The sequence below is a fragment of the Salminus brasiliensis genome, chromosome 14 (genome assembly GCF_030463535.1).
Source record: "Salminus brasiliensis chromosome 14, fSalBra1.hap2, whole genome shotgun sequence".
NCBI lineage: Eukaryota > Metazoa > Chordata > Actinopteri > Characiformes > Bryconidae > Salminus > Salminus brasiliensis.
Genome location: NC_132891.1, coordinates 9,865,488 through 9,892,876, shown reverse-complemented (window position 1 = coordinate 9,892,876; position 27,389 = coordinate 9,865,488). Strand labels below are relative to the sequence as shown.

General features: G+C 41.3%; 1 protein-coding gene across 1 annotated transcript; it reads right to left on the bottom strand.

Moving 5' to 3' along the window:
* xkr7a (XK related 7a) lies at nt 1-27,389 on the bottom strand. Its single transcript, XM_072697249.1, has 3 exons — nt 26,795-27,389; nt 8,892-9,079; nt 1-4,054 (listed from the first exon to the last, which is right to left on the bottom strand). Exons 1-3 carry the CDS (start codon nt 27,277-27,279, stop codon nt 3,084-3,086), a joined length of 1,644 nt encoding a protein of 547 aa, XP_072553350.1. The 5' UTR covers nt 27,280-27,389; the 3' UTR covers nt 1-3,083.

Here is a 27,389-nt window from a genome sequence, read left to right as displayed (position 1 = left end):
ATTACACACACACACATGGCTGCAGTCCATCTTTTGTGTATTTTTTTCTTTTTTTTGTACAGTAGTCACAGTCTGACATGAGCAGTGTAAGGCTTTACGTCTAGCTAATGTGTCTGAAGTAAAATCCAGCATAAACCAGTGTACCGGTATGGTCTTGACTGATATAGGACAGCATACATTAGGCTGTGCTGAGGTGTTACAGCTAGCACCAACATGGCAACACAGTACTGAGACAGGGCGTGTAAAGATAATGCTGAAGTGAAACCATACGTTTCTGTGTCTATGGATGCACCAATTGACTTACCGGCGACACAAAAACCATATGACTACAATATACTGCACTGATCCAGTAACGGTCCAACCTGAAGTTCTAAGTGGCCACATGGGCCTTACTGTGGACAATTGTGTTTTCGGTACTGCCAATTAACCCACCTGTTCATAGCTTCCCCTAGCACTAGCAATGCTCACAACACTAGGAGTGCAAGGACTTAACACGTCTCCTTCAATACATGAGAAGCCACCCTCCACCTTTTTACGAACCGCTCCCAATGCGGCATCGCCGGGCAGCCGACACGATCTGAGGAAAGCGCCGGGTCCCCAACTCCATCGCACCGGCTAACAGACGCCTGTGCCGGCCAATATCACTTTAAGAATGATGAGGGGAGAGAGCGCCATCTAACCATCCGGAAAGAGCACAGCCAATTATGCTCTCTCTGACACCAACAGCCGATGGCAAAGTGGCATGGCTCAGGACTTAATTTGCGAACCCAGACGATTGTATTTTTTTAATCTTGACCAGAACAATCTTAAGTACCATGTTTATAGATTCTAAACATACAAAGGAAACTGGGATATACAGTTTGTGGATTGTGTGTGTTTGTGTGCGAGGCTGTCAGTTTAGAAACAGTAAGTTAAGGGAAATCCTGTGCATCACATGTGGAAGAGATGCAAAATTCTAGTCAGAGCACTGTGCAGAATGAATGGAATGAGTGAAATGACAGAAAAATGTTGTAGCGACAGTACTGTGCAAAAGTCTCATGGACTTACTGTTTAAACCAACGCATCTCAACTAGAAGTCTGAATGTTGCTGTGAAGATTCACAGCATTTAGCCACAAGTGCATCATTTAGGCTAAGTACTGATGTTGCGTAAGCAGGCTGGCTCTCCAACTCATTCTGAAGGTACTGGATGGAAGGTACTCCACAGCCCAATGCTGGGGGGCTTTATACTCATCTATCCAGTGCTTGACATTGGACATAGTGACCCAAGGCCCATGCGCAGCTGCTCCAGGAACATCCTGTTCTACTGGCACTGCCTCTCTGTAAAGATTGTACAAGCTGTGTGTGCACATTTGATGTCAGCAACAGGTGCACTTAAAAGTAGTTCAATTCACAAATCAAAAGGGTGTAGAGATACGTTAGGACATACACTATATGGACAAAAGTATTGGGACACCTTCTCATTCATTGTTTCTTCTGAAATTAAGGGTATTAAAAAGAATGTATACTGCTTATACTGACTGCTCCACAATGTGGGGGGCTTTATATCCATCTAGCCCTCACCTGGCATTAGGCACAGTGCCAATAGGTTCATGGTTATCTACTCCAGCGTGTCCCATTCTATTGCCAATACTTTTCTGCAGGGCCTGGACAAGCTGTGTGTGTGTGTGCATTTGCACATCTGTTTCAGCAATGGATGCAACTTAACATAGCATTTGGACATATAGTGCACGTTGAGTCTTTGTCAGAAGAATACAGATTTGGTTGGTGCCTTCAGATACTATATGGCCATAGCTTCCACCAGCAGCTCACCTGATTTACTTTAATGAAGGACGTAGTAGATAAACTAGATACTGGATGGTAACTGGCACACTCCCCTCAAATCACCGCATTGTAGTTAATGTACTGTTTATTTGTATTTCTGAAAGCAAATGAATGCCATACATATATACTTTCCTCGGATGGCCAAGACATTTGCACAGTACTGTATGTATGTGACATAACCCTCCAAACTGGAGATTTACAATCCAAGCATTTCTGTTTTCTTTTTATTGCACAGGACGAGCCAATCTTCATCACCATGAAACCACAATGCTAACCTTGTTTTTTTATTAGTCATAGAAAAGAGGATTAGTTAGAAACATGTAAACATACACTGAAGTATCATCGCAGATGCACTATAGACCAGCTAGAAACTTTTAGAACATTTGAGCCCTGTTAGCTTTTAGACATCATCTGTGAAATACTGCAGACGTGGATCCGTAATCACTTTCATCATAAAGGAATGTCTTGGGTCGGTCTGTTCAGGATTGTCTATCCTTGAGATAAAAATGGTGTGTTTGTTCTCCTCTTTTTTTTTTGGCCTGGTCCTTTTTCTACGTGTTGCATGACTTTCCTACATGGGCTGATTAAGGCCTTGAATGAAACTATTCATACACTGCACCTTACCTAAAAGCTATGACATCTCAGACTCCATAAATAACTACCAACTGGAGCTCAGCATCAGGCAAATAACTGCTGTTTTTTTTGGAACAGCTGCCATAAGGGCTTATTTAACATCCAAGCAAAGTTGTTTTCTTTGTAAAGACATTTTGAAGCACCGTCACTGCAAATACGTATGCTGTACCACAATACGCTGTACCCTCTGTGACATCCACTTCTACATCGCCGTTGCCCCGCTCTTCTCTCCAATTTCAGATTCGGCAGGACCTGCTCGCAGTGACATGCTATCTGACCTTCTGACTTCTTTGTCCTTTGTTCCAGTAACCTGCAATAATGCCATGGTGGGTGTCGCCACACCACCAGGGAGCCCTCTTTTAAAAGAGCAGACCGTTACAGCAGATACTTCTACAGATGGAAAGGATTAAAGATAGAGGTCGTGCCATTTGGAGAGCTGGCGAGCACTGTTCTGGTTTTGTTCCCTCTTCCCCCCCCTCTCTTTTGTTCTCCCTGCCACTGCCGTAGGTCAACACCGCCAAACGAAGCCAGGAGGGCTTGACTCTGCGGGCTGACATGACTGCACCATGCGCTTAGAGTAAGAGAGTCTGGCACGTGGCCAAACTGGGCGAGAAAGCGTCTGATAGGTTCACACTGTCGTCTCATACTCCATTACCTCCTTAGGCGTGCCTAGGCAGCGGTACTGGATCCTGGGGGTGACTGGGGCTGCGCTTTCTAGAACTAAGATGGTCTTGCGCAGCCTACGGTCGATGAAGTGGGCGTCCCAGGCGGGGTACTGCTTCCTGGGCAGGTCGATGCGGATAACCGGCCCTTCTGTCTTTGGGGTGAGGCGGGGCGCAGGGGTCCTTAAACCGGCAGGAGGGCGCACCTGAAACACATCAGCACCCTCCCCTCCTGCTGCGTCCTGCTCTGCTCCTCCTTTAGTCCTCTGCAACGTCCTGGGTGGGCTGCTGACCACGTCTGGAGGTGGGGCTGAGGTCACGGATGAAAGGCAAGGCTCCGAGATGGCCCCCACCTCCATCATGCCGCATCCCAAATTAGTGGCCGACACAGGGCCGTCCGGGTGCAGCAGGCAGTAATACACGAACATGAAGAACGTGCCCAGGGCGTAGCTGCAAGCCACCACACAGACCACCACCACGGCGTAGAAGTCGGAGATGCGTGGCCCCCGGTAAAGGTACCAAGCTGCAGTGAGGGCCACGTTTTCTGCCAGCACTATGAGGGTGTACAGCAACAGCCGACACCTTGTGGGCCCCTCGCGCACGCTGAACCAGCAGAACACGTACACGATGCCCACCATCATGTTGTAGATGATCTCCTCCCACTTGGACATGCAGAAGTCAGTCTCGCCCTGGATGATCCAGAAGGTCATGGCGCACCAATGGGCCACAATGAAGATGCCGAAGTACAGCTGGAAGATGGAGGCGAACAGTGCGAAGGCCATGGCTCGTGCCCCCACCGAGAACAGGTGCCACAGCATCTGTACCAACACTGCTTTGTAAGACATGGGCAGCTTGTCATCACGGGAGTCCCGCAGAGCCTTCTGGTAAGATGCCATCATCCAGGCAAGAGACACCAAGGAGGCAGATGCAGAGAGGCCTGGGGGGGCAGGAAACGAAAAAGGACTGAGGTTTGAGATGTTTTAAAGGAATATTCCCACATTTTTCAGCCTAATCTCTATCTGCCATCGATTAGCATGGACATAAACGACACCTTTAATGCGTGAAAGCCGGGTGACTCACAAATGCCATTAGACACCTGCAAAATTATAAAAATAAACAATTCAAATATGAGATTAGCAAGTCAAATATATGGCTAAACTTTTATACATTTTATCAGATTATTTAAGGCTATGTTAGGACCCCTAGTCTGCAGATTCTGTCTGGTAGATAAAGTTGAATTAAAATGTAATTTTTAGCTTTAGCTTTAGTTTCATTTATTTTGGCCAGCAAAAACGCCATAGAAATTTGAAATTCCAAGCACTGCTTCTTGAAACAGCAAGAAAATATATAATGCATCATGTTTTAAAAGAAGCCAAATTCAATAATTACAATATAGTAAGTATGTTTATCTACATAAATGTTAAACAAAATTTCATATCATCTTGTTACAGTCATAGTCTCATAATGATAAATATTAGTTAATAGTACTAGCCATAAGGCCTGTAACAATAGATTTCATTAATATACACTATTAAAAGATTCTTATGAGAGGAAACTGTGGAGTAATGTTTGTAATAATACTACTAATAATAATAACAATAATAATAATAACAATCTTCATCATCATCATCAGTTTGAAACTGTGTAGGAACCTCTTAAGGTGCTTTACGGAACCTTGAAGAAAAATGTTTTTAGAAGAAAAAGGTTCCTTGAAGGTACCTCAAAGCATCTTATGAGGTTCCTCTGCAGTTTTAAACTGATGATGATGATGATGATGATGATGACGATGATTATTATTATTATTATTATTATCATTAACTACGTACTACCTGCTATGAATGGGCGATAAAGACAAAGCATGAAGTGGTGGCATCTGTGATAACTCATAACCACTGATACTATCAGAGACAGCTGACTTTAGTACCATCACACATCAGTACAGAGTAATAAATGTCAGAGATGAAAATGAGTGTGTATGGCCATCAGCATATGCATTTGCCCGTCTGACTACTGGTTAGTGTCAGTGATGATCTACACTTCATGGAATAAGAGGAAGCAATCAATATTAAGTATAAAACACACACACACACACATACACACACACTCTCATAGAAAAACAAGAGAGGCTGTGTTTGAGTGCTGTGGAAAGCTGTCATAAATATTTGATCACTATCTGGCAGCTCATCAGCTCACCCATTTGGTGAAGAGAAGCAGAACTAAGGGACTTTGCTAATGAATGCTCCAGACACGAGCATCAGTCAGCTCCACAGCTCCCTTCAGCTGCTTTGAATTTCTGAATTAGCCATGAGTGCAGCATCGCTCTCATTGCATGCTCAGAGCAACACACACCACTGAGGAATTGCAGGATCTTGTCCAGTGGCATAACGAAAGAGAAGGACATCAGAATGTACAGTGGAATTGGCCACCTCTGGGGTATTCTTTTGTGGTGCAGTTTGCTGTTTGACATTTGGATGCAAATGCCTCTAGGACTGTATCCTTTCAACTGGTATTCAAAGCTATGTTCATTATAATGAGGAAGGATGGATCCTGGGAAGGGTTCTTTTAGCCCCCTACATCCAACTGACCTGTGCTAAATGCTTAGTTAGGGTAACATGCCTGTATTGCATGACCGCGGACACTACTGTCTTAGAATTAGTTATTTTACAGCACAAAGCACAGTCACATCTCCTACAACGGCCTTTCTTTTAATATCAACAATTATCATAATAAGACTGCATGTATTGTTTTAGGAGGTATACACTGTCTATACCAGTGTCAATAATCATCATCATCATCATCATCATCATAATCATGATCATCATCGGACTGCATGTTTTTTTATGAGGTATACACTGTCTATACCATTCTCAGTAATACTACTACAACTACTACTACTACTACTACTAATAATAATAATAATAACCAACAACAATACTAATAATAATAATATTCATCATCATCATCACCATCATCATCATCTTCAGACTGCATTGTTTTTGAGTGATTCACTGTATATACCAGTCTTAATAATAATAATAATAATAATAATAATAACATTAACAATAACATCAACAATAACAACAACAATAATAATAATCATCATCATCATCTTTAAAATGAATTGATTTTGAACACTGTTTATACTAGTCTCAATAATAATAATAATAACATGAATAATAACATCAACAATAATAACAATAACAATAATAATGATCATTTCTTCATCATCATCATCATCATCATCTTCAGACTGCATTGTTTTTGAGAGATTCACTGTCTATACCAGTCTTAATAATAATAATAATAATATTAACAATAACATCAACAATAATAACAATAATAATAATCATCTTCATTACATCATCATCATCATCTTTAAAATTAATTGATTTTGAACACTGTTTATACTAGTCTCAATAATAATAATAATAATAACATGAATAATAACATCAACAATAATAACAATAATAACGATCATTTCTTCATCATCATCATCATCATCATCTTCAGACTGCATTGTTTGTGAGAAATACACTGTCTATACCAGTCTCAATAATAATAATAATAATAATAATAATAATTAGGCAATATACATCATCTACACCGATCAACCATTACATTAGCATTAGACCTTTTCCAAGAGTACCTGGGCACTTGTATGTTGAGTGTTATGTATCTAGGTATCCATACTGACTTGTAGAATCTAAGCTTAGAGGTATATTTAGGATCCCAGCTGATACAAACTAGCTAAAGATATTTTCTGAGTAAACAGTGAAGCACTTTTGTTCGTCGCTATGGATTTAAACAAATCTTTTTCAGTTACACTAATAATTCAGTCAGTAAAAAAAGCCAAATGCACGTAAGCATGGCACTGGAATCAAATATGTCTCAGAGAGCAGTTTTCCCCTTTTATATTCTATTAAAGTAATTCCACTGGTCCTGATGCCTGGCTAATACAGTGAAAGACTTGATACTGGCACTGGCCAGCTAGTCCAGTCTTTTATGTGACAGCAGAAAGGTCACTGTTAAGCATGCTACTGATGCTTAAGGCCATATAACCCATATACGCTGTGCTCTATAATCAGCTGCTGATTTCTCACTCCAGCTAATTTGCAGTTGGACTGAAAATGAACCGCTGCGTAGTGCCATGCTGTGTAACTCATGGCAGATCTGTTCGTTAATGAATGCTAAGTGAGGCTAAGTTTCTAAATGAGTCCCACTGTGGCAATGAATACTAACCAGATACAATCTAGCAATCACACCAAACGAGCATGCAGCCAGGCAGACTGAGCAGCCTGTGAACTGCACTGCTGAATAGAAACACAGACAAAGATCATTATGCACTCTTAAAAATAATGACGCTACAAAGGGTTCTTTGAGCGATGCCACAGAGGAACCATTTCGGATTCCATAAAATCCATGTTTGGAAAAACAAATGTGTGTGAGGAACCTTTTAAAGGTTTAAAGAAGTCAATGTAACGCTTCTTCACACTCACAACGTCTTCACAAAAACAGTACTGTATTTCTTTATGGAACCAAAAGTGATTCTTCTATGGCATAACTTTGTTGCACCTTCATTTATAAGAGTGTGCTCTCACTGAAGATATTTCACATACACAATATGGACAAAATTATTGGGACACTTGCTCATTCATAGTTTTTTCTGAAATCAAGGCTATTACAAAAAGACCCTGCTTTAGCTTTGTTTAACTGTCTCTACTGTCCAGGGAAGTTTTTCTACTAGACATTAGAGCATTGCTGTGAGGATCTGATTGCATTCAGTGTTAAGAGCATTAGTGAGGTCAGGATGTTGGATGATCACCACCCCACCTCTTCTACAACTGCCCAACACAGCCCAAAGCTGGGAGGCATTGTCTATACTCGTCTATCTAGTGCTTAACATTGGACATAGTGACCCAAGGCCCATAAACAGTTGCTCCAGGAACTGCCTCTGTACCGGCACTGCCTCTCTGCAAAGATTGTAAAGCTGTGTGCACATTTGAACATGTATGTCAGCAACAGACGCACTCAAAAGTAGCTCAATTCACAAATCCAAAGGGTGTAGAGATACAATGGGACATACTCTATATGGACAAATGTATTGGGACACCTGCTCATTCATTGTTTCTTCTGAAATCAAGGGTATTAAAAGAGTATATCCTGCTTGTGTTGGAGTTAATGTTAGTGAGGTCAGGGTGTTGGATGATCAAAACCCCACCTCATCTACAACTGCCCAACTCATCTTAAAAGTATTGGATGGAGCATCATCCATCATGCCAGAGAACACAGTTCCAATGCTCCACGGCTCAATGTTGGGGGGCCCTGTACCCCTCTAGTCCAAGCCTAGTATTAGGAATGGTGCCAATAGGCTTGTGTTTAGCTGCTCCAGATAGTCCTATTCTATTGGCAAGACTTCTCTACAGGGACAAGACGAGCTGCGTCTGAGTGTGTGCACAGGCACATCTGCATCAGTAATGGATACAACTTAAAGTAGCTGAATGCATTCATTAGAACGGGCGTCCACAAACATTTGGACATATAGTGTGAAATATGAATCTGGACCCTGTTAGTAGCTCACTAGCGAGGAGCTTGATCTCCTTTGAAACAAATATGATGGTACTTATTTGTCTACTGTGTCTAACATTAGAACACCTTGAGAACCCCTGCTTTACAGGTCCAAAAGTGGTTCTTCTATAGAGGGTTCTAAGGAACCCTATCTGTCATGTGCACACTCTTTTAAGCTAGCTGTAATGCTTTGGAAAAGAGTAACTGACCTTGTAAAGGGAGCACTTGGCTGGTCTGGACCATGATGCTGAGCTGCAGAACGAGTTGAGGAGCGCTCTTCAGAAAGGTCTCCAGGAGCCGCAGCATGCTGATGTCCGCACTCTCGAACATCATACGCCAGTAGGAATGGTCCCCTCGCCATTGACTCTGCACCCCGAGGTACAGGGCATGGACGTACCTGAAGACCACCCCATGGAGCAGCAGGACGAGTGCAGAGGGATGGAGGTACAAAGAAGAAAAGAACAGAGGGAAAGAAAGATCAGAAGCTGAATAGATTAAAATTGACCTTCTCAGTGTTTGGCAGTGCTTTTAAATGGTAGTTTGGGTGATAATATGCAAATTCTCATATTGGACTCATGTTGGCTGATATGAGTCTGATGGACACACTAATTTATAGGCATTGTTTGCCACACACTTCCACAAAATTGCAGTTTTTATATAATTTCCAACATTTCATACATGTATATTTTTTACAATATTCGTTATTTGCAATATTGTTTAGCCAGTAGATTAACTAATTACCAACATAATCAATTTTAACAGCCTAGAATCTATTTGTCACATTGACAACATTCACACCCCGGATGACTGTATTTCTTTACTGTTTGCAGTGTATACTGGGGAAATCAGACAGCCTTTGGAAGCCCTGGGAAACATTGCTGTCTTCATTGCTAACCTACAGACAGAAGCCTATCTTAAGACTAAGGAACCTCTTCAGCGACTGCAACCACCTGGAATAATCAGTACACCTTGCTTAGGCAGAGTGCCAGTGAACTCGAATGTGCTCCAACCTATCATGTACATTTTGTCCTCAGTGCCTCCGCCGGGGCTTCGAGCATGTCTTACGACACACACTAATGTCTTCTCACATTAGGCTGTATGGATGCCAGAGCACAGGGAGCAGGGGGAGAACAGGCCGCCCCAGTTTCAGCACTTTTAATGATGACATTTCCCTCCATCCTGTTTAATACTACATTACATAGCCAGGGCCCTACTGAGTCTCAGCTCCAAACACCACAGAAACTACTGTTAAGTTATTGGAAATTTGGAAACTCAACTTTATCTTTAGCTACATTTATATTACTACTGGACATTATTCTACTATATTTACATAACAAAAAAAAATTAATTAATTAATTTAATTTACACAACAGAATGTTTCAGAAATTTGACAAAAAGAGAAACATTTTTTTTTTACAATATTTAGATTTTTCTCCATTGAAACTCATGGACAAACTTAATCTACTCACCATGAAGTTGTGGACTCATTAAAGCAAAAGAGGCCACGCCCCCAAAATTCTAAATATAAAGATTTAACTTCATGCTAATAATGTCATTTACAATGAAAAAAAATAATAAAACTGATCGATTTAAATGTCTAATTTGTAGAATTTAAATCAATGTTGTTTTGTAGTAAATGCTGTAGTCTAATACACAGCCATTCTAGGACCATGTGGACCCCCCCCCCCCCCCCACCAACACATACACAAAGTTTGGTTGTACAGATTAATCTCCAAATCACGAATATAAACAAATAACCAGACTGTACCAAAATAAACCACTAATATAAACAGTGTCAGAATAAAAGTCAGTAATCCAAACAGACTATATCACAATAAAAGTCACTAATACAAAGGAAGCAGTAACACAAAATACACAAAAAACTGTGATCCGATTCAGACTGTGAGTTTTAGAAACAAATCTTTTTTAATCTTTTTTGGAAACAAATAGATCTCTTCTTGTCATGAGTCATATTGTGTAACAACAAATGAACAACTGAACAATGAGTAAAAACTTTGAATGGCAGCCCACATTCAGCGTTTTAGGGGAAACATGTGAAAATGTTTATTACAGAGAAAATATTTGAACACGGTCCAAAACAGGAGAAGAGGACTGACCCAGCTATACTGACATTTTCAGCACTCATGCACTTGAGTTCAATTTCTCTCTCTTGGCTGGCAAGTGCCATGATGTGTCAGCTTCTCTGACAGAAAATAAGTGTAATAAGAGCGCCTGCTGGAAGCCGGCGATTGGCACGATGATTCACCTCCAGTTGATGATTTCCATAAAATTGCTCCACGTCCTCCTCTTGGCTTCCTGTGTGATGAACATGAGTGAAAAGGCAGCTCCTCAAAAGACAATCAAGCAGCGCTCAGGCACCGTGCCAGAGCTGACAGCATGAATACCTCACATTTGACAAGTGACGCTAATTTGCCTTTTTGTTTGGAGCTGAAGAACATTCTTGGTGAAGCAATAGAGCCCCTAAAAACCTCCTTCCCTTGGCTTCGAGGGCAGTTTTTTTCCCTTGTCCCTCTGGGATTAAGGTTGCTATCAGATAAAACCAAGCATTACACGTGCCAATCTCAGGTTATTCAAAAAATATTTTAGCTGAGTAGGCCACTCCATCGGGACGTAAAAACCAACAAAGGGGGCGGACGGCTTCTTAGAGCAGAGTATAGAGCCGATCATTACATACACAGCTGCTGACAGCGAGCAAAAACAACAGTCTCCATGGTGACAACTGACAAGCATTATGGTCGACGTGCTTGGCCCATTATTGCTTTACTTAACAAAAACCATTTGGAGACAATAACGTGACAGCCCTCTGGTTCGCTCAGAGGATTGTACACGGGTCCTGTGGAGAGGATCTTTCCACTCAGCCTCTCTGAACAAGGGCAACTCCGCTGTTTGACAGGGATTATTGATTTCTGTCCATTGTGTTGTTGAGCAGTCGAAGCAGGTTCACTAACCTGATTGCTCTGCAGTTCATCTCTGGGTTGCAGCTGCCATTGGGCACCATCTCATTTCCATCATTGGAGAGACCAATTAGGCTACTCCATTACTCAGGCTCATGGCCGGCCAATTGGACCTCCGCTATTGACTGGCTCTGTTCCTTTGGTGCACAAAAGTCTGGTCGATCAAGCCGATCAAACCTTTTCAAATCACGCCTCAGCTTTCACAGTGATAACTGTTCTTATCATCATCAGTAAAGATGCATGAGACTTGTGGTCCAAGAGAGAGGGAGGAACATAATCGTTATTGTAGGAATAGGAAATAATATAGAGAAAGAGAAAAGACGAAGAAGCAAACCGAAATGAAGAGAAAGTAAAGAAAAATAAGAAAAGAAGAAAAAAGAAAAAATGAAACAAAAGGAGAAAAGTGGCAAAAAGGGAGGAAAAATAAGAAAAGAGATGAGATGAAAAAGAGAGACAAGGAAGAAGAGAGGAAAAGGAAAAGGGGGAGTAAGAGAAGAATAGAGAAGAGAGAAGAAGAGAGGAGAAGATAGAAAAAGAGAGGAGGAGAAAAGAGAGAGGAGAAGAGTAGAGAAGTAGAGAACAGTAGAAAAGTTTAAAAGAAGAGTAGAGAAGAAAAGAAGAGAAGAGTAGAGAAGGAGAAGAGAAGAGAGGAGAAGAGTAGAGAAGTAGAGAAGAGAAGAGAGGAGAAGAGTAGAGAAGTAGAGAAGAGAAGAGTATAGACGTAAAGGAGAAAAGAAAAGTAGAGAAGAGAGGAGAAGAGTAAAAAGGTAGAGGAGTAGAGAAGAGAGGAGAAGAGTAGAGAAGAGAAGAGTATTGACGTAAAGGAGAAAAGAAAAGTAGAGAAGAGAGGAGAAGAGTAGAAAAGTAGAGAAGAGAAGAGTATAGACATAAAGGAGAAAAGAGTAGAGAAGTAAAGGAGAAGAGAAGAGTAGAGAAAATAAGAGTAGAGAAGTAAAGGAGATGAGAAGAGTAGAGAAGAGTAGAGTAGAGTAGAGAAGAGTAGAGAGCAAACCGAAATGAAGAGAAAGTAAAGAAAAATAAGAAAAGAAGAAAAAAGAAAAAATGAAACAAAAGGAGAAAAGTGGCAAAAAGGGAGGAAAAATAAGAAAAGAGATGAGATGAAAAAGAGAGACAAGGAAGAAGAGAGGAAAAGGAAAAGGGGGAGTAAGAGAAGAATAGAGAAGAGAGAAGAAGAGAGGAGAAGATAGAAAAAGAGAGGAGGAGAAAAGAGAGAGGAGAAGAGTAGAGAAGTAGAGAACAGTAGAAAAGTTTAAAAGAAGAGTAGAGAAGAAAAGAAGAGAAGAGTAGAGAAGGAGAAGAGAAGAGAGGAGAAGAGTAGAGAAGTAGAGAAGAGAAGAGAGGAGAAGAGTAGAGAAGTAAAGGAGAAGAGAAGAGTAGAGAAAAGAAGAGTAGAGAAGTAAAGGAGATGAGAAGAGTAGAGAAGAGTAGAGAAGTAAAGGAGAAGAGAAGAGTAGAGAAAAGAGGAGAAGAGAAGTAAAGGAGAAGAGAAGAGTAGAGAAAAGAAGACTTAGAGAAGTAAAGGAGATGAGAAGAGTAGAGAAGAGTAGAGAAGTAAAGGAGAAGAGAAGAGTAGAAAAGAGAAGAGTAGAGAAGAGTAGAGAAGTAAAGGAGATGAGAAGAGTAGAGAAGAGAGGAGAAGAGTAGAGAAGTAAAGGAGTAGAGAAGAGTAGTTAAGTAAAGGAGAAGAGAAGAGTAGAGAAGTAAAGGAGAAGAGAAGAGTAGAAAAGTAAAGGGGAAGAGAAGGGGAAGAGTAGAGAAGAGTAGAGAAGTAAAGGAGAAGAGAAGAGTAGAGAAGTAAAGGAGAAGAGAAGAGTAGAGAAGAGTAGAGAAGTAAAGGAGAAGAGAAGAGTAGAGAAGAGTAGAGAAGTAAAGGAGAAGAGAAGAGTAGAGAAGTAAAGGAGAAGAGTAGAGAAGAGTAGAGAGGTAAATGAGAAGAGAAGAGTAGAGAAGAGTAGAGAAGTAAAGGAGAAGAGAAGAGTAGAGAAGAGTAGAGAAGAGTAGAGAAGTAAAGGGGAAGAGAAGAGTAGAGAAGTAAAGGGGAAGAGAAGAGTAGAGAAGTAAAGGAGAAGAGAAGAGTAGAGAAGTAAAGGAGAAGAGAAGAGTAGAGAAGAGTAGAGAAGTAAAGGAGAAGAGAAGAGTAGAGAAGAGTAGAGAAGTAAAGGAGAAGAGAAGAGTAGAGAAGAGTAGAGAAGTAAAGGAGAAGAGAAGAGTAGAGAAGTAAAGGAGAAGAGAAGAGTAGAGAAGTAAAGGAGTAGAGAAGAGTAGAGAAGTAAAGGAGAAGAGAAGAGTAGAGAAGTAAAGGAGTAGAGAAGAGTAGTTAAGTAAAGGAGAAGAGAAGAGTAGAGAAGTAAAGGAGAAGAGAAGAGTAGAGAAGAGTAGAGAAGTAAAGGAGAAGAGAAGAGTAGCGAGGTAAAGGAGAAGAGAAGAGAAGTAAAGGGGAAGAGAAGAGTAGAGAAGTAAAGGGGAAGAGAAGAGTAGAGAAGTAAAGGGGAAGAGAAGAGTAGAGAAGAGTAGAGAAGAGTAGAGAAGTAAAGGGGAAGAGAAGAGTAGAGCAGAGAGGAAAAGTTTAAAAGAAAAGTACAGAATCGATCCCACTGATTCAGTGTGTAAACTCAATTACGTAACTGAATATGTAATTATTAGGTTATTTAGTAATTACAGCAAAACAAAAGCAATTACTCTTGACACGAAAGGTTAAATGCCTCCATTCAGCTTCAGACGGCACCCCCGCTGAGGCGTCTATGAAACACTGCGCGGGTGTCTGTGGACAGCAGGTGAGCTTGGGGGCGGTGGAAGCACTGCTGAGAGGCTGTCAGTGTCTTCTACATCCCGTCTGCCTGTGTTACTCATACTCTCTCTCTCTCTTTCACTTTCTCGGTCTTCTCATGCCGTCTGCACACAAGCTCTGTGAACTCTCTGCTTTAGGCTACTATAGACATTAAAGAGCCCATATCATGGAAAACTGAAGGATCCTTCCCCTTTTCAAGCCAGAGTTTGGGTGAAAAAGTTTCTAAACCCAGTCTAGAGTTCACTCTTGAGTCTATACTGTAAATATGTGGAAACTAAGCTGCAGATCAGCTCATTTGGAATCCATAATTTAAACATATCCACCTATTTAAATGAGTCACAGGGGGCAGCCAATCAGAGCAGAGAGCTCACCCAACATTTCTTCTCAAGTCAAGGAAATGAATTGGGACTTGTTGTTTCCTCTTAGTTGCAGTAACACAGCTTCATCTTGAAAGAGCTTAACACAAGATGTTGGAACATTGCTGTGAGCTTTTGATTACATTAAGCCACAAGAGCATTAGTGAGGCCAAGTACTGTAGGATAATGTTGGACGTCTGGATCCCAAACATCAGTCCAAATCAACTCAACGCTCCACTGCTCCACAGTCTGGAGCTGGGGGGTTTATGACCAAAATCATATGTGGACTTGAAGCCTACATTACACTGCACACCTTAAAGGGCCCTAATCACATGTAGTGCTCTTACATGAGACATATACCTACTTGGAAAGAGCAGGGCCAATCGTGCTTTCTTGGGCTCAAATAAAAAGGGACCTTGAGGCAAAATCTACAATTAAAATATAGGATATAATCCCTTTAAAGCAATCACATCATTTGTCATTTGTCTGTGGAGTAATTAGTCTTGTCCTGTATTTCATTTGATGTTTTTACCAAATGTCCAGAAAAGTAGGCTATGTTAAAGTGCACCTACTGCTGACAGCGTGTATAATATCCATAGAAAAGCACGGCCAACAGAACAGGAAGCTCTGGAGCAGTCAGTGGACATCCATAGCTTTCCATTTCAGTCAAGTGAGGGAGGCTTGCAGTTTCCACACTGCCAAGGTCTGGTTGACAGAACGTTCTCACTGTAAATGGGAGGGAGTGGCAGGTGTCAAATTCCCTGGATCTAATCAAAATATTGCACAATTTCAGGTTATTCCCAGAACTTATCCAGACAGCGGCATGACAGCTAAGATCAAGTAAATGAGATTGCCTTAAAGAACATGACTTGAACGTGAAGACATGACAGAGTGTCAAAAGGTTCTCTTCCGACTGCACACTCCTCATTTCTTCACCTTTGCACATCAAAGGAAATCTGAAGGAAATGAATGTACTCAATTTATACTTCTCCGCTTCAACGCTATGCTAACGGTGGCCTATATTACATTACTATACATTACACCCAGTGGATCTTATTTGTACTCTTACTATTACCCTTACTGTTGCACCCTTGGCTTTAGCTGTACTATACACTCTGCATAATCTTCACTGTAAGGATGTTGGTATCAGTTTCCACTAGCTGGTTCTTTTTTACTCAACATATGTAAATAATTAGTAACGCTAACTGACCTGATTGCTGTCTTTGGCAGCAATAAATATAATATTTAGTTGAGCTAACATAACATCTCAGTCACACAAAAGCTTTTTATCCCCAAAATGGCAACTTTACAGAAAAAAATGTCAATGGAAGTAAATGTAAAAAGATTGTATTCCAAGTCATTTTGGAGCATTTCTATTGGTTCATTCACTATGATAGTTCGACACAATGTAAAGAACAAGCATCAGATTCACATTAGGTCAAAAAATTAAAATGTTTTCTTGGGGCTTTTCTATTGGTCCATTCATGGTCCATCACAGACACAATGTAAAGTCCAAAACAACAAACAAACATCATATTAGTTTGAAATGAATCCTCTAACCAATCACAGAATTTCTGACACTGAGCATGTTGGACAATCCCAGTTGTTCTAAATGACTACTTCAATAAATCAAGGCAATGTGATCCAACAAATGCACCACATAAAAATGAGCCAAAATTAGTCCTATGAAGAATTATTTATTTCTATTTTAAAAATGCACTGCATTGCAGTACGTACCAATGCAACACAACATGTTTTCTCCATATCAAGCACTTCTTTCTGCTTATTTCAGTCTGCCCACTGTAATGCGATTACGTCCATTCGTGTTTTTCACCGACTTAAGCTGAAGTGAACTGAAACTCAAACCAGCAAATGCAAATAGGTGCACCAGAAAAGACAGTAATGTACTTTCTGTACTTCAATAGCGCAATGAAATATTGATATTCTATGTAAAATAGAGGCCATCAACAGCTCCAGGCTTGCATATGCTTTCTTAAATGGCATTCGAACCCTTGAGGAGAAGAGAATGCCACAGCTGGATATATGAAGCTCTCGCTTCGTAACACGCAGTCGTATTATTTTTCGGCAGCCATCAATGATTGTCATTTGAGCCATAACCTCATTTATCTATGCAAACACTCACAGATCAAACAAAAGCCCACCAACACCCACATAGCCAGCAGCCCGCCCCTGCCTACCTCACACACATTAACCAAAGCTTGAATCTTATTAGGTTCATTCTCCTGTCACGGCTAATCCTCGGGCCTGTGAATTAATGCATTTTATTTAGCCTGCATCCTTCTGCCTGGAATGTAAAGCTTCTGGCCTAGCTGCGGCGGGCGTTGTGAGCTTCGCTGGTGTAGTTCGCCCACGGGCCAGTTTAACTTTGATATCCACAGGGGTGAATCAATCTTCCACCGACTCCAAATTATCGCACCGTAACAGATGAGCCGTTTCTTGTGCATTTTGTCCTCCCTCTCACACTCCCACACTAATACTCAACACACACACACACATATACAGTGTCCATTTGATTCAGAGCCCAACTGGAAATGAGCTGTGTGTGTGCGATGTGTCTATTTATAGTCTTATTGCGAGAGAATTTTGGTTCTAACCCCACTTGCCAGAGCAGTGCCAGTTCTGCAAACCATAAATTCCTGTAGAAGCTTGCTTTATTTAAAAACGACTGGGCTAAATATTCAGCTTGATATAACACCAATTACCCCTGCAATGCAGCTGATTTACACACTCCACTTACTCCGGGGACTCCGGTTATCAATTCCCATGAGTTGTGGGACACTGAGGCCATAAAACATGGATGCTATGTAAGCTAAAACATCCAAACCTAAACACTTTTTAAGCTATAACCCACCACTTGGGCGCCTGAGCATACAGTCATGTAAAAAAAATGTTTTTATAGGTAATATAACCATATAGAAAAATAAGGAAATGTCTTTTGTAAGTAATTTTTTCAAACTATAATTATGGAAAATCAATTTTCTTGAGGGGAACAATTTGGGACACTCCCACATTTACCACTATTTATGTCTACAATTAGAATCGGGTGCAGCACATCAGCTGCAGGCGATTAGAACATGGTTTAACAAGGGGGTGTTTCTCATTACCAAGAACGGTTAAAGCAGACTTATGTTCTTGGAAAGAGCATTCTAACGTCTTGGTGTCAGGACGAACTCACAAGAACACAAGGATGGAGGACACCTTTTGAGATGTCCTATTGATAACCAGCTTAGCTAAGGCTACCTCAGGAGGGTTAATGAGCTTCACAACATAACAAAAGAAACAATCGTTGCTTATTAAATGAACTAAGATTTGATAACTTCACTAGAGCAGAACCAGGTGCACCATTTCTTCTTCTGCTTCTTCTTTTGGACTAATGGTGACAGACCAACGTGTGATGCTTTACCGCCACTTACTGAGCGGCAACATTTATTTAAAGCACAAGCTTCTACAGCATCTTCTGCAGCTTCTACAGCATCTTCTGCTGCTGCGTCAGCGCTGAATTCCCTATGAATGCTTGGTATTTCCACTCATTCTCGAAGAAAGAACTCATTCAGAAACGTTTACGGTTCTTGCTATTCCTGAGTATTGGAATAGAACTTGGGCAATGGAAGCTGATCGCAGACAAGAACACAAGAAGAGAAAGAACAGACAAGAACACATATTGAGGAACGGCCTGGGTTTTGGAGAAACCTGCCTTATTAGAACCTCAGACATTTAGACTGTGTCTGGAACTTAATAAATGCTGCCTACTCAGGCAGTATTCTGAAGCAGGAAGGTACAATGTCATGTCCCAACCGAGTGTATTTTTTGCTGCCTTACGTATCCCATGAACCTTGGAAGAAAAAGCAACATGGTGGAAGTAAGCAGCAACCTCTACGAATTAAGTTGCAATTCTTTTTTTCTTAATATTTTATTTCAGAGAAATTGTCAGCGTAATAGCCGAATGTGTGCTTTTTATGTCAAAATGACTTAGGTATTAGGTACGCCACCAGCTGACAGTAGTTGATGGTATCCTGGCAACGCCATGACATATTGTTGCATGCAGCATGGCATCGCAGCAGGTGCCTTCCGTTTCGGACACAGTCTCAGTCTGGTTGTAGAAGTGAGTGGTCTCTCCATGGTAAGACCCAAAGAGCTCTCTGAGGCCTTCAGAAAGAAGGTTGTAGATGCATATGGTATGTAATTATGTAAAGTAGGGGTGGCCAATATGACTACATTTTACTGAATTTGTGAACTTTTGTTATCGTGATTCAAGCGTGCATGTCATGGATATCGTAAGTGCTTAAAGAACACTGGCCAACTGCACATTTCATTACAGAGAGTCATTAGTCATTAGTGTTGTTTAATGAGATGAGGTGCAGCAGATTTTGACTATAAATCACTGTACTCAGGATGGGACAGTATTTGAATAGCAGTTTTTTTTAAGAATCTGTCGCTGCTTATGCATTTCGTCTTCATGTCAACATACAAATATCTTATACTGTGTAATTTTCTTTAAATACCATTACATTTAAAAACATAAAACTTAAAAGAACCACCAACATGACCAGGTTAGGCCGTCCTTGCACATTCAGCCCAAGAGCAGACCGCAAGATGTGTACAGAAGTCCCCAGCAATCCTAACATGTCATTACTGGACCTACAGGTAGCTCTTGCCACAACATCTACCATCAGGAAGAAACTGTAGAAGTTTGATGTTCATGGGAGGTGTGCCCAAAAAACAGGGCAAGTCAAAAACTTGCCGGAGAACCTCTAGACAAAGACCAGGACTTCACATAACTGTATATACTGGCTCAAACTAAATAAAAAAGGCTTCAGGATGTTATCCTTGTGTATTCCTGTGTCTTGTCAATTATCTTTGACAGGTACCTCACTTCTAAGTGATTGCCAAAGGACATACAATGATTACTTCTTCCTCCACAGCCAATTTGGGGGCTTGTTTTTTTCTTACACTGGTTGAGAATGAGCCTAAATGGTTCTCAGTCAGTGCTGGAGGGAGGATGGGATTAAAAACCATCTATCAAAGCATCCAGTGGACCAAGAGAAAGTTTGTTCACCGGATCTGTTTCTGGGCAGCCTACTATGAGGTTATTCTCTCATGTTACATGGTAAAATGCTAGTAAAGCTCCCTTTAATTCATATAAACAGTGATTATCATATTACATCCACACTCGTATGTGCTTCTTCTTGGCCAGTGTAGTGGAACTGGAATCATTAAGAGCATGGCAGGAACATCTCCAGTGCATCACACACACCATTCACCATGTGCTTATCGTGAGATCCAGAGAACCTGGAGGATCCCCACATGGACACGGGAAGAACACACCAAACCATCAAAGAACCCCCTACCCCAGGCCCTGGGAAATGAACAGCACACACACTACTATTATTATTATCTGATATACACAGATCAGCCATATCATTAGTACAGGTGAATTGAAAAACATTGATTATCTTCATCTACAGTGGCTTCTGTCAAGGGGTGGGTATATTATGCAGCAAGGGAACAGTCAGTTCTTGGAGGTGATGATTTGTTAAAAGTAGGAAAATTGGCAAGCATAAGAATCTGAGCCCCTGTGACAAGAGACAAATTGTGATGGCTAGACGACCGGGTCAGAGCACCTCCAAAACATCAGGCAGGTCTTGTGGAGTGTTACCATTATGCAATAGTCAATACCTACCAAAAGTGCTCCAAGGAAGGACAACCAGTGAACCGGTGACAGGATTATGGGCAAGTATGGTTCACCGATACTAATGGAGGCCTGACTTGACAAATTATAGCACTCTGCTGCTAACGTCTTGGTGTCAGATACCACAGGAGGCTTTCAGAGGTCCAAGTCCGTGCCTCGAATGGTCAGATAATTCAAGGCCCTTAATATTTAGTAGGGGTACTTACGTTATGGCCGATTGGTGTGACAGTGGGCGGGGAAGAGGAGTTGCTTATGTTAGAAATGCACACACAAATTAAGGATGGTAAGTCATTTTGGATGATTTCTATTGATCCGTTCATCATGAAACTGAGACACAATGTAAGTAACAACCAGATTCACATTATGTAAAAAAGAAAACAGCAGAAATGGAGACACAAGTTTTTCGTGCGACAGCGGCGATATGTTCCCTACCACATGTTAGTGGTGATATCTGATTAGTGAAATACTCACGATTTGTCACAATATGCCAAGGCACACTTCTTCTCGTAGCTACGTCATTGATCCCTGCTTACCTATTCATATAAGTAGCAGATCACAGCCGTCTCCATTTTCGGGCAAACCGCTGCAGATAAAACCTACAGCAGTAATCCCTCTAATGCAGGGCTATGATGAGCCCAGTGCCGGTGTCAGCTTTAATGGCATTAGCAGTAATTCCAGTCAAACAAAGCCAGAGTGCTGGGAGAGATTCATGTGCCAGCCTTTGGAACAAAGTCTCGTTCTGAGTGCAGGAGTGGACGGCAGCGCTGCAGCAGCAGTGGGAAGAAGGACATGTGGCTTTATCACAGGAGGGACACAAAGAGGAAACTGGGACTGGGGCGATCACTGCAGAACAGAGGTGTAAAGTGTGGTAGAGAGAGAGGCAGAGACAGAGAAATTGAACATTTTAGAAGACATTAAATTACTTGACCTCAAGTATCTTTTTTGAGGACTATTTAAATGGATGGCACTGATGCAATTAATCAAACAATGGGCGTCCATTAGAAAAAAAAGAAGAATGGCTGGGTCAAATTTAGCATGGCTAACAACCAAAATGACCTCCTTAGATGATTCTGTTGCACTTGTTCTTTTGCTCACTTTTTCTTTCTTTACTACTTTCCAAAATTCAGAAACAAGGTCCCTTTGCTTTTATAAAAAAAATGTGAAGCACAGAATCTGGGTCTAGCTCTAGATTCTGTGTCTGTTGTAAATGTGATTAGTAAAGCTGATTTTCAATATTTGAGAAATATCACTAGTTAGTTTCTATTCCATGACAATGCAGAGAAGCATGCCCTTGCATTTGTCATAGGCAGAATTCATTAATAGGATGATGTTGTGTTTGTACTTGATGTTGTACTAGCTGGCCAATATGACAATATTCGATTGTATTGTGATATTCTTATTTTTTGTGAAACACAATAAGCTTTTTTAAGCATATCGAGGATATGATCAAGTGCTTAAATAACACTGATCAGCTGCATGTTACATTACAAACAGTGTATTTACTCTGGTTTAACTGGATAAAGTGCAGCACATTTCAATAAAAATCACTGTACTAAATATGGGAGAGTGTTTGAATGGTAGTATTTAAAAATCCATCACTAGTAATGCTAGTAATTATACTAATACTAGTAATTTTCTCTGCGATCACATATGCTGATGAATATTGTGTATTGTGGAAATCTTTAAATATCGTGATACAATATTTTTACCATATCGCCCAGCCCTAGTTTTACTGTACATTCTCTACAACTTCAGCACTGATCCCAACTAATACAATAAAAAAGAGCCTTATCTAGAAAACGCTGCACTGGTTGCCTGTGTCTTTTAGGATCGATTATAGGATCATAGGAGTATGATATTATATTACTTGTTTTTAAAGCTTCAGATACTGACTTTCCACGGGACCCTGACTAAATTACAGAACAAGGAAGAAAAAAATGTATTATATTTCTTAACTGTGGAACTGTGAGAGTCAAGCTTACACAGTTTTAAGTCACAGCTAAAAATATATATATAATTTAATTATATCATTTTATCATATTTTATCTTTGTTAATTGGATCTATGTTGTTGTCTCAGCTCATTTCTCATTTCATGTTCTCAACTTTCATTTATTCAACTTTGTTTTCTTTTAAGACTATCTTAAACATTATCACCAGCTTGTAAAGCACTATGTGTGCTACTAAAACACTGAAAATGGTCACATAAAAGATGGATGATCCAAGCATAGTTTATTAGATCAGGTATCGGCTATTTTAATTCCAATTCAGTTCAGAGTCTTTGTTTTAACCACAGAGTTCAGAGCGCCATCACAGCGCCATTAGCGGACATTATTGTCCAGCTGGCAGCAGCAATGCAGCCGCTCCCAGAAGGTAAATAAAAGAGTTGATAGTCTGAAGTGGTGAGCTATTTTACAGTGCAACAGAACAACAGACCATAATACCTGAACCTTTATAAAACTCTCACTGAAATGCTCTGTTTTACCTTTCTCTGTTTTTAAACCAGCACTGAAGAGCCCATTCAGAACCAAGTTGGGACATGATTATTTATATTAAACACTATTAAACACATTTTCATAAAAGTCTCTACTAAACTAAATCAATCAGTCCAGAATGTCTCATTATAGAAGCTAATACTAAAAATAAAGATATTTTACTGAACATATTAATCAGCAGCTCATCTTGTCTAAACTGTGTGGCTGTATTATTTATACAAACACAAAGATCGAATTGGTATCGACTGAAACTCAGCATTAAGAGACTTGGATTGGGGGCACCTGATCGAGACGTCCCTGTAGCCACGTGAAGTAGTATATTTTAGATTGAATCGAGAAACCATTTTTAGAGTAACAGTATTTGAAAAGTGTTACATAAATAAGGTTAACATTTATTATTTTTATTATTATAACTATTACTACTACAGCAATGATCCGATCTGCATGTCTGGATACACACATCTGTACCAGTACTGACCTTATAAAATGAACAGGATATCAGACAGTCATGACCAATTATCTTTTGATATTATTTCATAGTCATGATCACAATACAATTATATTATTTTATAAACCCTTACAAAAGAATGGCATAAGTTTTAAAAATCCCCAAAAATACTTAAAAATACATTGTTTGAGAATAATCATCTCCACCATAGTGCTTTTACTGTGACTTCTTCTGTAAATGTACATACTGGAATACTTTCAAACTGCCAACAGCCCGTGTTGAGCTAAAAGGTTTATTAAGTATGTCCTTAAAACACAGTGTCTGTGAAATGAAGTAGACTTAATGATATGGAACAATATATATATAAGGTACACTATACACTATGTGGACAAAAGTATTGGGACACCTGCTTATGCAATGTTTCTTCCAAAATCAAGGGTATTAAAAATAGTTGCTATAGTTGTGTGCATTTGGACATCTGTATCAGCAATGGGTGCAACATTAAGTAGCTGAATGCATTTATTAGAAGGGGTGTCCACAAACACTTGGACCTATAGTGTGAATTTACATTTTGTTGTTAGTGACTTTCCTGGAAAGATGTCATGATGAATGGACCAACAGAAATGTCGTAAAGGTCCAGAAGGTCCTGTACAGTTGCCATTCTGGAGATGCAAGCTTAAATAAATGTTGCATGTATATAAACGTGACTGGTCAGAAAATAATCATCTGAGCCTGCTCACAACACACACACAAGTACAGCCCTCCGAACTATCAGCACTGAGACGTCCAATATTGTACTAATGAATAACAAACAGTCCAATATGCTGCCTTAACTGTTTCAGGAAAGACGAATGATTAAATGTGACTGACATGCCTGACAGGCCCATAGTAAGTATCACATCATTAACCCTTCTGCACCCTGCGGGGCAGCCAACACAGTCCAAACATATAGCAGCCTGAGCCCATCACAACCAGTCAGACCACTCAACGGGTGACAAGGCCAGTGGAATGCCCACAGGCCTATACTGTCATTCATAACATCTTAGCTCTACATCTCTCTTACTCATAATGCTACCACCGTGCAAGTGCACGCTACACTGTGTGCATTACACTGCAAGTTTTGGCCAATAGATTTTTTATTGTGGCACGAAAAGTACATATTAAGTGCCAACCGTGCTACAGTGGCCCTAAAACGGGGGCTCAGAACTATACTACAAATATTAAAAGTATGTCTTAGATTATAAACATTTGCAATTTGATTATTATTAACCAAAGTCAGTCCTAAACTATATATAAAACTAAGCGAAATGCTAAAAAAAACTCACTTCCCTCATTGATAATGACTGTGCAGGTGTTGTATCCATTGGTGTATCCATAACAATGTAAACGACCCCACGGAAGCAGGACCTTTTCTGTTCGAAAAGCCTTCATTTTCAGGTTTTGGAAGTACAGCTACCTTTACTTGTGAGTTACTATGGTTAGTGCAGTTGTAATTATCTGAATGCATTCATTAGAAGAGGTGTCTACAAACATTTGGACATATAGTGTACATTAATTTAGGACACAATACCTAAAGAATACACATTATTAACACAAATTAACAGTTATTTTGTTAAACATAAAGATTTCAATCAGGGTTCTGAGGAGCAATGTCATAAGAGAACCACTTTTGGTTCCCTAAAGAGTTTCTTCAGACAAACCTCAAATAGAAAGATTCAATAAGAAACCCAAAGTGGTTCTTCTATGGCATCATTCCCAAGACCGCTCTTGGTCACTTTGTTGTGGTAGAAGGGTATCACTGGTTTATCACCAAGCAAGAGATCCCACAAACAGATGTCATGTGATGTAAACAAAAGTGTGTGTGTGTGTGTGTGTGGGGGGGGGGGGGGGGGGGGGGGGGTGCTGAGGGGATTCACAGAGTATTGTGCTATATAGGTCAGGGGTGAAGCCCAGCATATTAAAATGTGTCTCCAGAAATGAATAGAGGTGGGACGGATTTACCGCTTGGTAAACTGTGTCCGAAAGAGAAGTGTGCGCTCCACTCAGGACTGAAAACTGTCTGACCAACCTTTAAAGCCATCTGAGGAATTTTGTCACCACTTGAGCACTGCTGAGAGATACAAACGCCTCCTGAGTACATGAGTGGGTGTGCCACAGCGAGCTCCTGTTGCTCGCACAAAACCGGAGCGGTTCTCTCCTCGTCTTGTTTAAAAATCTCAGCAATCATTTATAGAAGTGAGGAAAGAATCTTGGTCCGCTCTGAGCCCGTCTTTCGCACTGTTCAAAAGACAAAGGGATTTTAGAGTGTGCTTAAGGCGATTCCTGGCTGACAGCCTGAATGAGTGGATGAGTAGACGATTCTCTCTGGGAGATTATTGACCCAGAAGCTTGTGAGAAGAGGAAGAGGAGGAGGAGGTGTAGGAGGGGCCCCGGAAGCTCTGTGGCTAGCGGATGATGAACTGGCACGAGACAACAGGAAATGCTGGACAATGTTAATGGAGTGGACCTTTCTTCAAAGCAGTCTTCAGACCTTTGACTTTTGCCTACTGTATTACGGGTAGATCAACAGCTTCAGCTTAAATATCTCATTCTGGACTGTGTACATTAGACTGTGCGTGTGTGTCTTTCTTTGTCTGGATAAAATACTAAAAAGGCATGGGGTTGATACTACTGGGTCAGGAACTGTTGAGGCCAAAGAGGTTAACCTAAACCAAACTGATGTCAGGAGCATCAGTCCATCAGCAGTTGCACTGAGCTTTCATTCTCTGGTCTGCGCTGATAAAAGAAGCTGTTAGTAAAGCAAGCGGGGGACAAAGTGAATTAACTGACTCTTTTAATGAATCAGCGGTGAATCTGTAGCCTAGTGCCCCTTAGATTGAGCTCACGCCTAGCTACAACTCATGGCAGTGCAGCATCAAGCCACCATTGCATGTCACTTATGGAGTACAGCATCCTATGCATATATGGTAGAACATCCTATATAGATCCTAAACATTACTCTGAGAGAACTGGAACATCCAGCACATATAATTATATGGATATTATACAGCTAGCAAACCTCATACAAACCTTTAACGCAAACCCTTAAGCCATCCAACATTAAGCCATACCCAACAGCCCTTCTTTGGGGCATAAGATCACATGCATATCATATAGGTAGGAGATCATATAGAGGTCCCTATAGCATCCCTGAGCAAACTGAGCTCAGTTCCAGCCCATTCCCTCAAAGGAAATGCACCATGGAGATACCACTGGACGCACCTACTGTACCCCGATATTCCCTTTAAACAGCTAGAGCACCCCTCGCACTTCTGTCCTTACCTCCAGACTTGTGCCAGCTGCAGGATGTGCACCAGGCTCTGGAAAAGCCACACGCAGACTCTGCAGCACGTCCTTCCTCCGCCGCCGCCGCTCCTGGCTCCAACCCCGCGCAGTTCGCCGCCCTTGACGCCCAGGAGGTGGCTCTCGGCGCCGGCCGCGGCCACCACCGCCGCCGCCGCTGCCGCGCCGCCCCCGCCGGCCTCGTCCTCTGCGTAGTCGTAGGCAAACCAGCGGAAGCTGAGCACCTGCACCACCACGGAGGGCACGACGACGAAGGCGAGCGTAAGCGCGAACCACCAGTAGTCCCGCCTGAGGTAGTAGTCGGCGGCCAGCCACAGGTCCGAGGCGCCGTCCGAGAAGAAGACGAGCAGGGCTGCGAGAGTCCAGCAGCAGTCCGGCAACGAGTAGCGCTTGACCGCGGACTTCGGCGCCGGACTCTCGGCCAGCACGGACACGGCGGCGATGCCGTCCGATTTCGCGGCCATGTTTGTTGTAGTGGGGCAGGGGAGGAAAAAATGAGAGTAGGAAAAAGAGGGATGGGAGAGAGAGGAAGGGAGGGAGGGAGGCAGGCAGGGGATGGAGGGATGGAGCAGAG

Coding starts and splice junctions, on each gene's coding strand:
- xkr7a (XM_072697249.1), bottom strand. CDS start 27,279: ATGGCCGCGAAATCGGACGGCATCGCCGCCGTGTCCGTGCTGGCCGAG. Junction 9,080..26,794: donor CAGCTGGCACAAGTCTGGAG/GTAAGGACAGAA, acceptor GGTGGTCTTCAG/GTACGTCCATGCCCTGTACC. Junction 4,055..8,891: donor CCAAGTGCTCCCTTTACAAG/GTCAGTTACTCT, acceptor CTGCCCCCCCAG/GCCTCTCTGCATCTGCCTCC.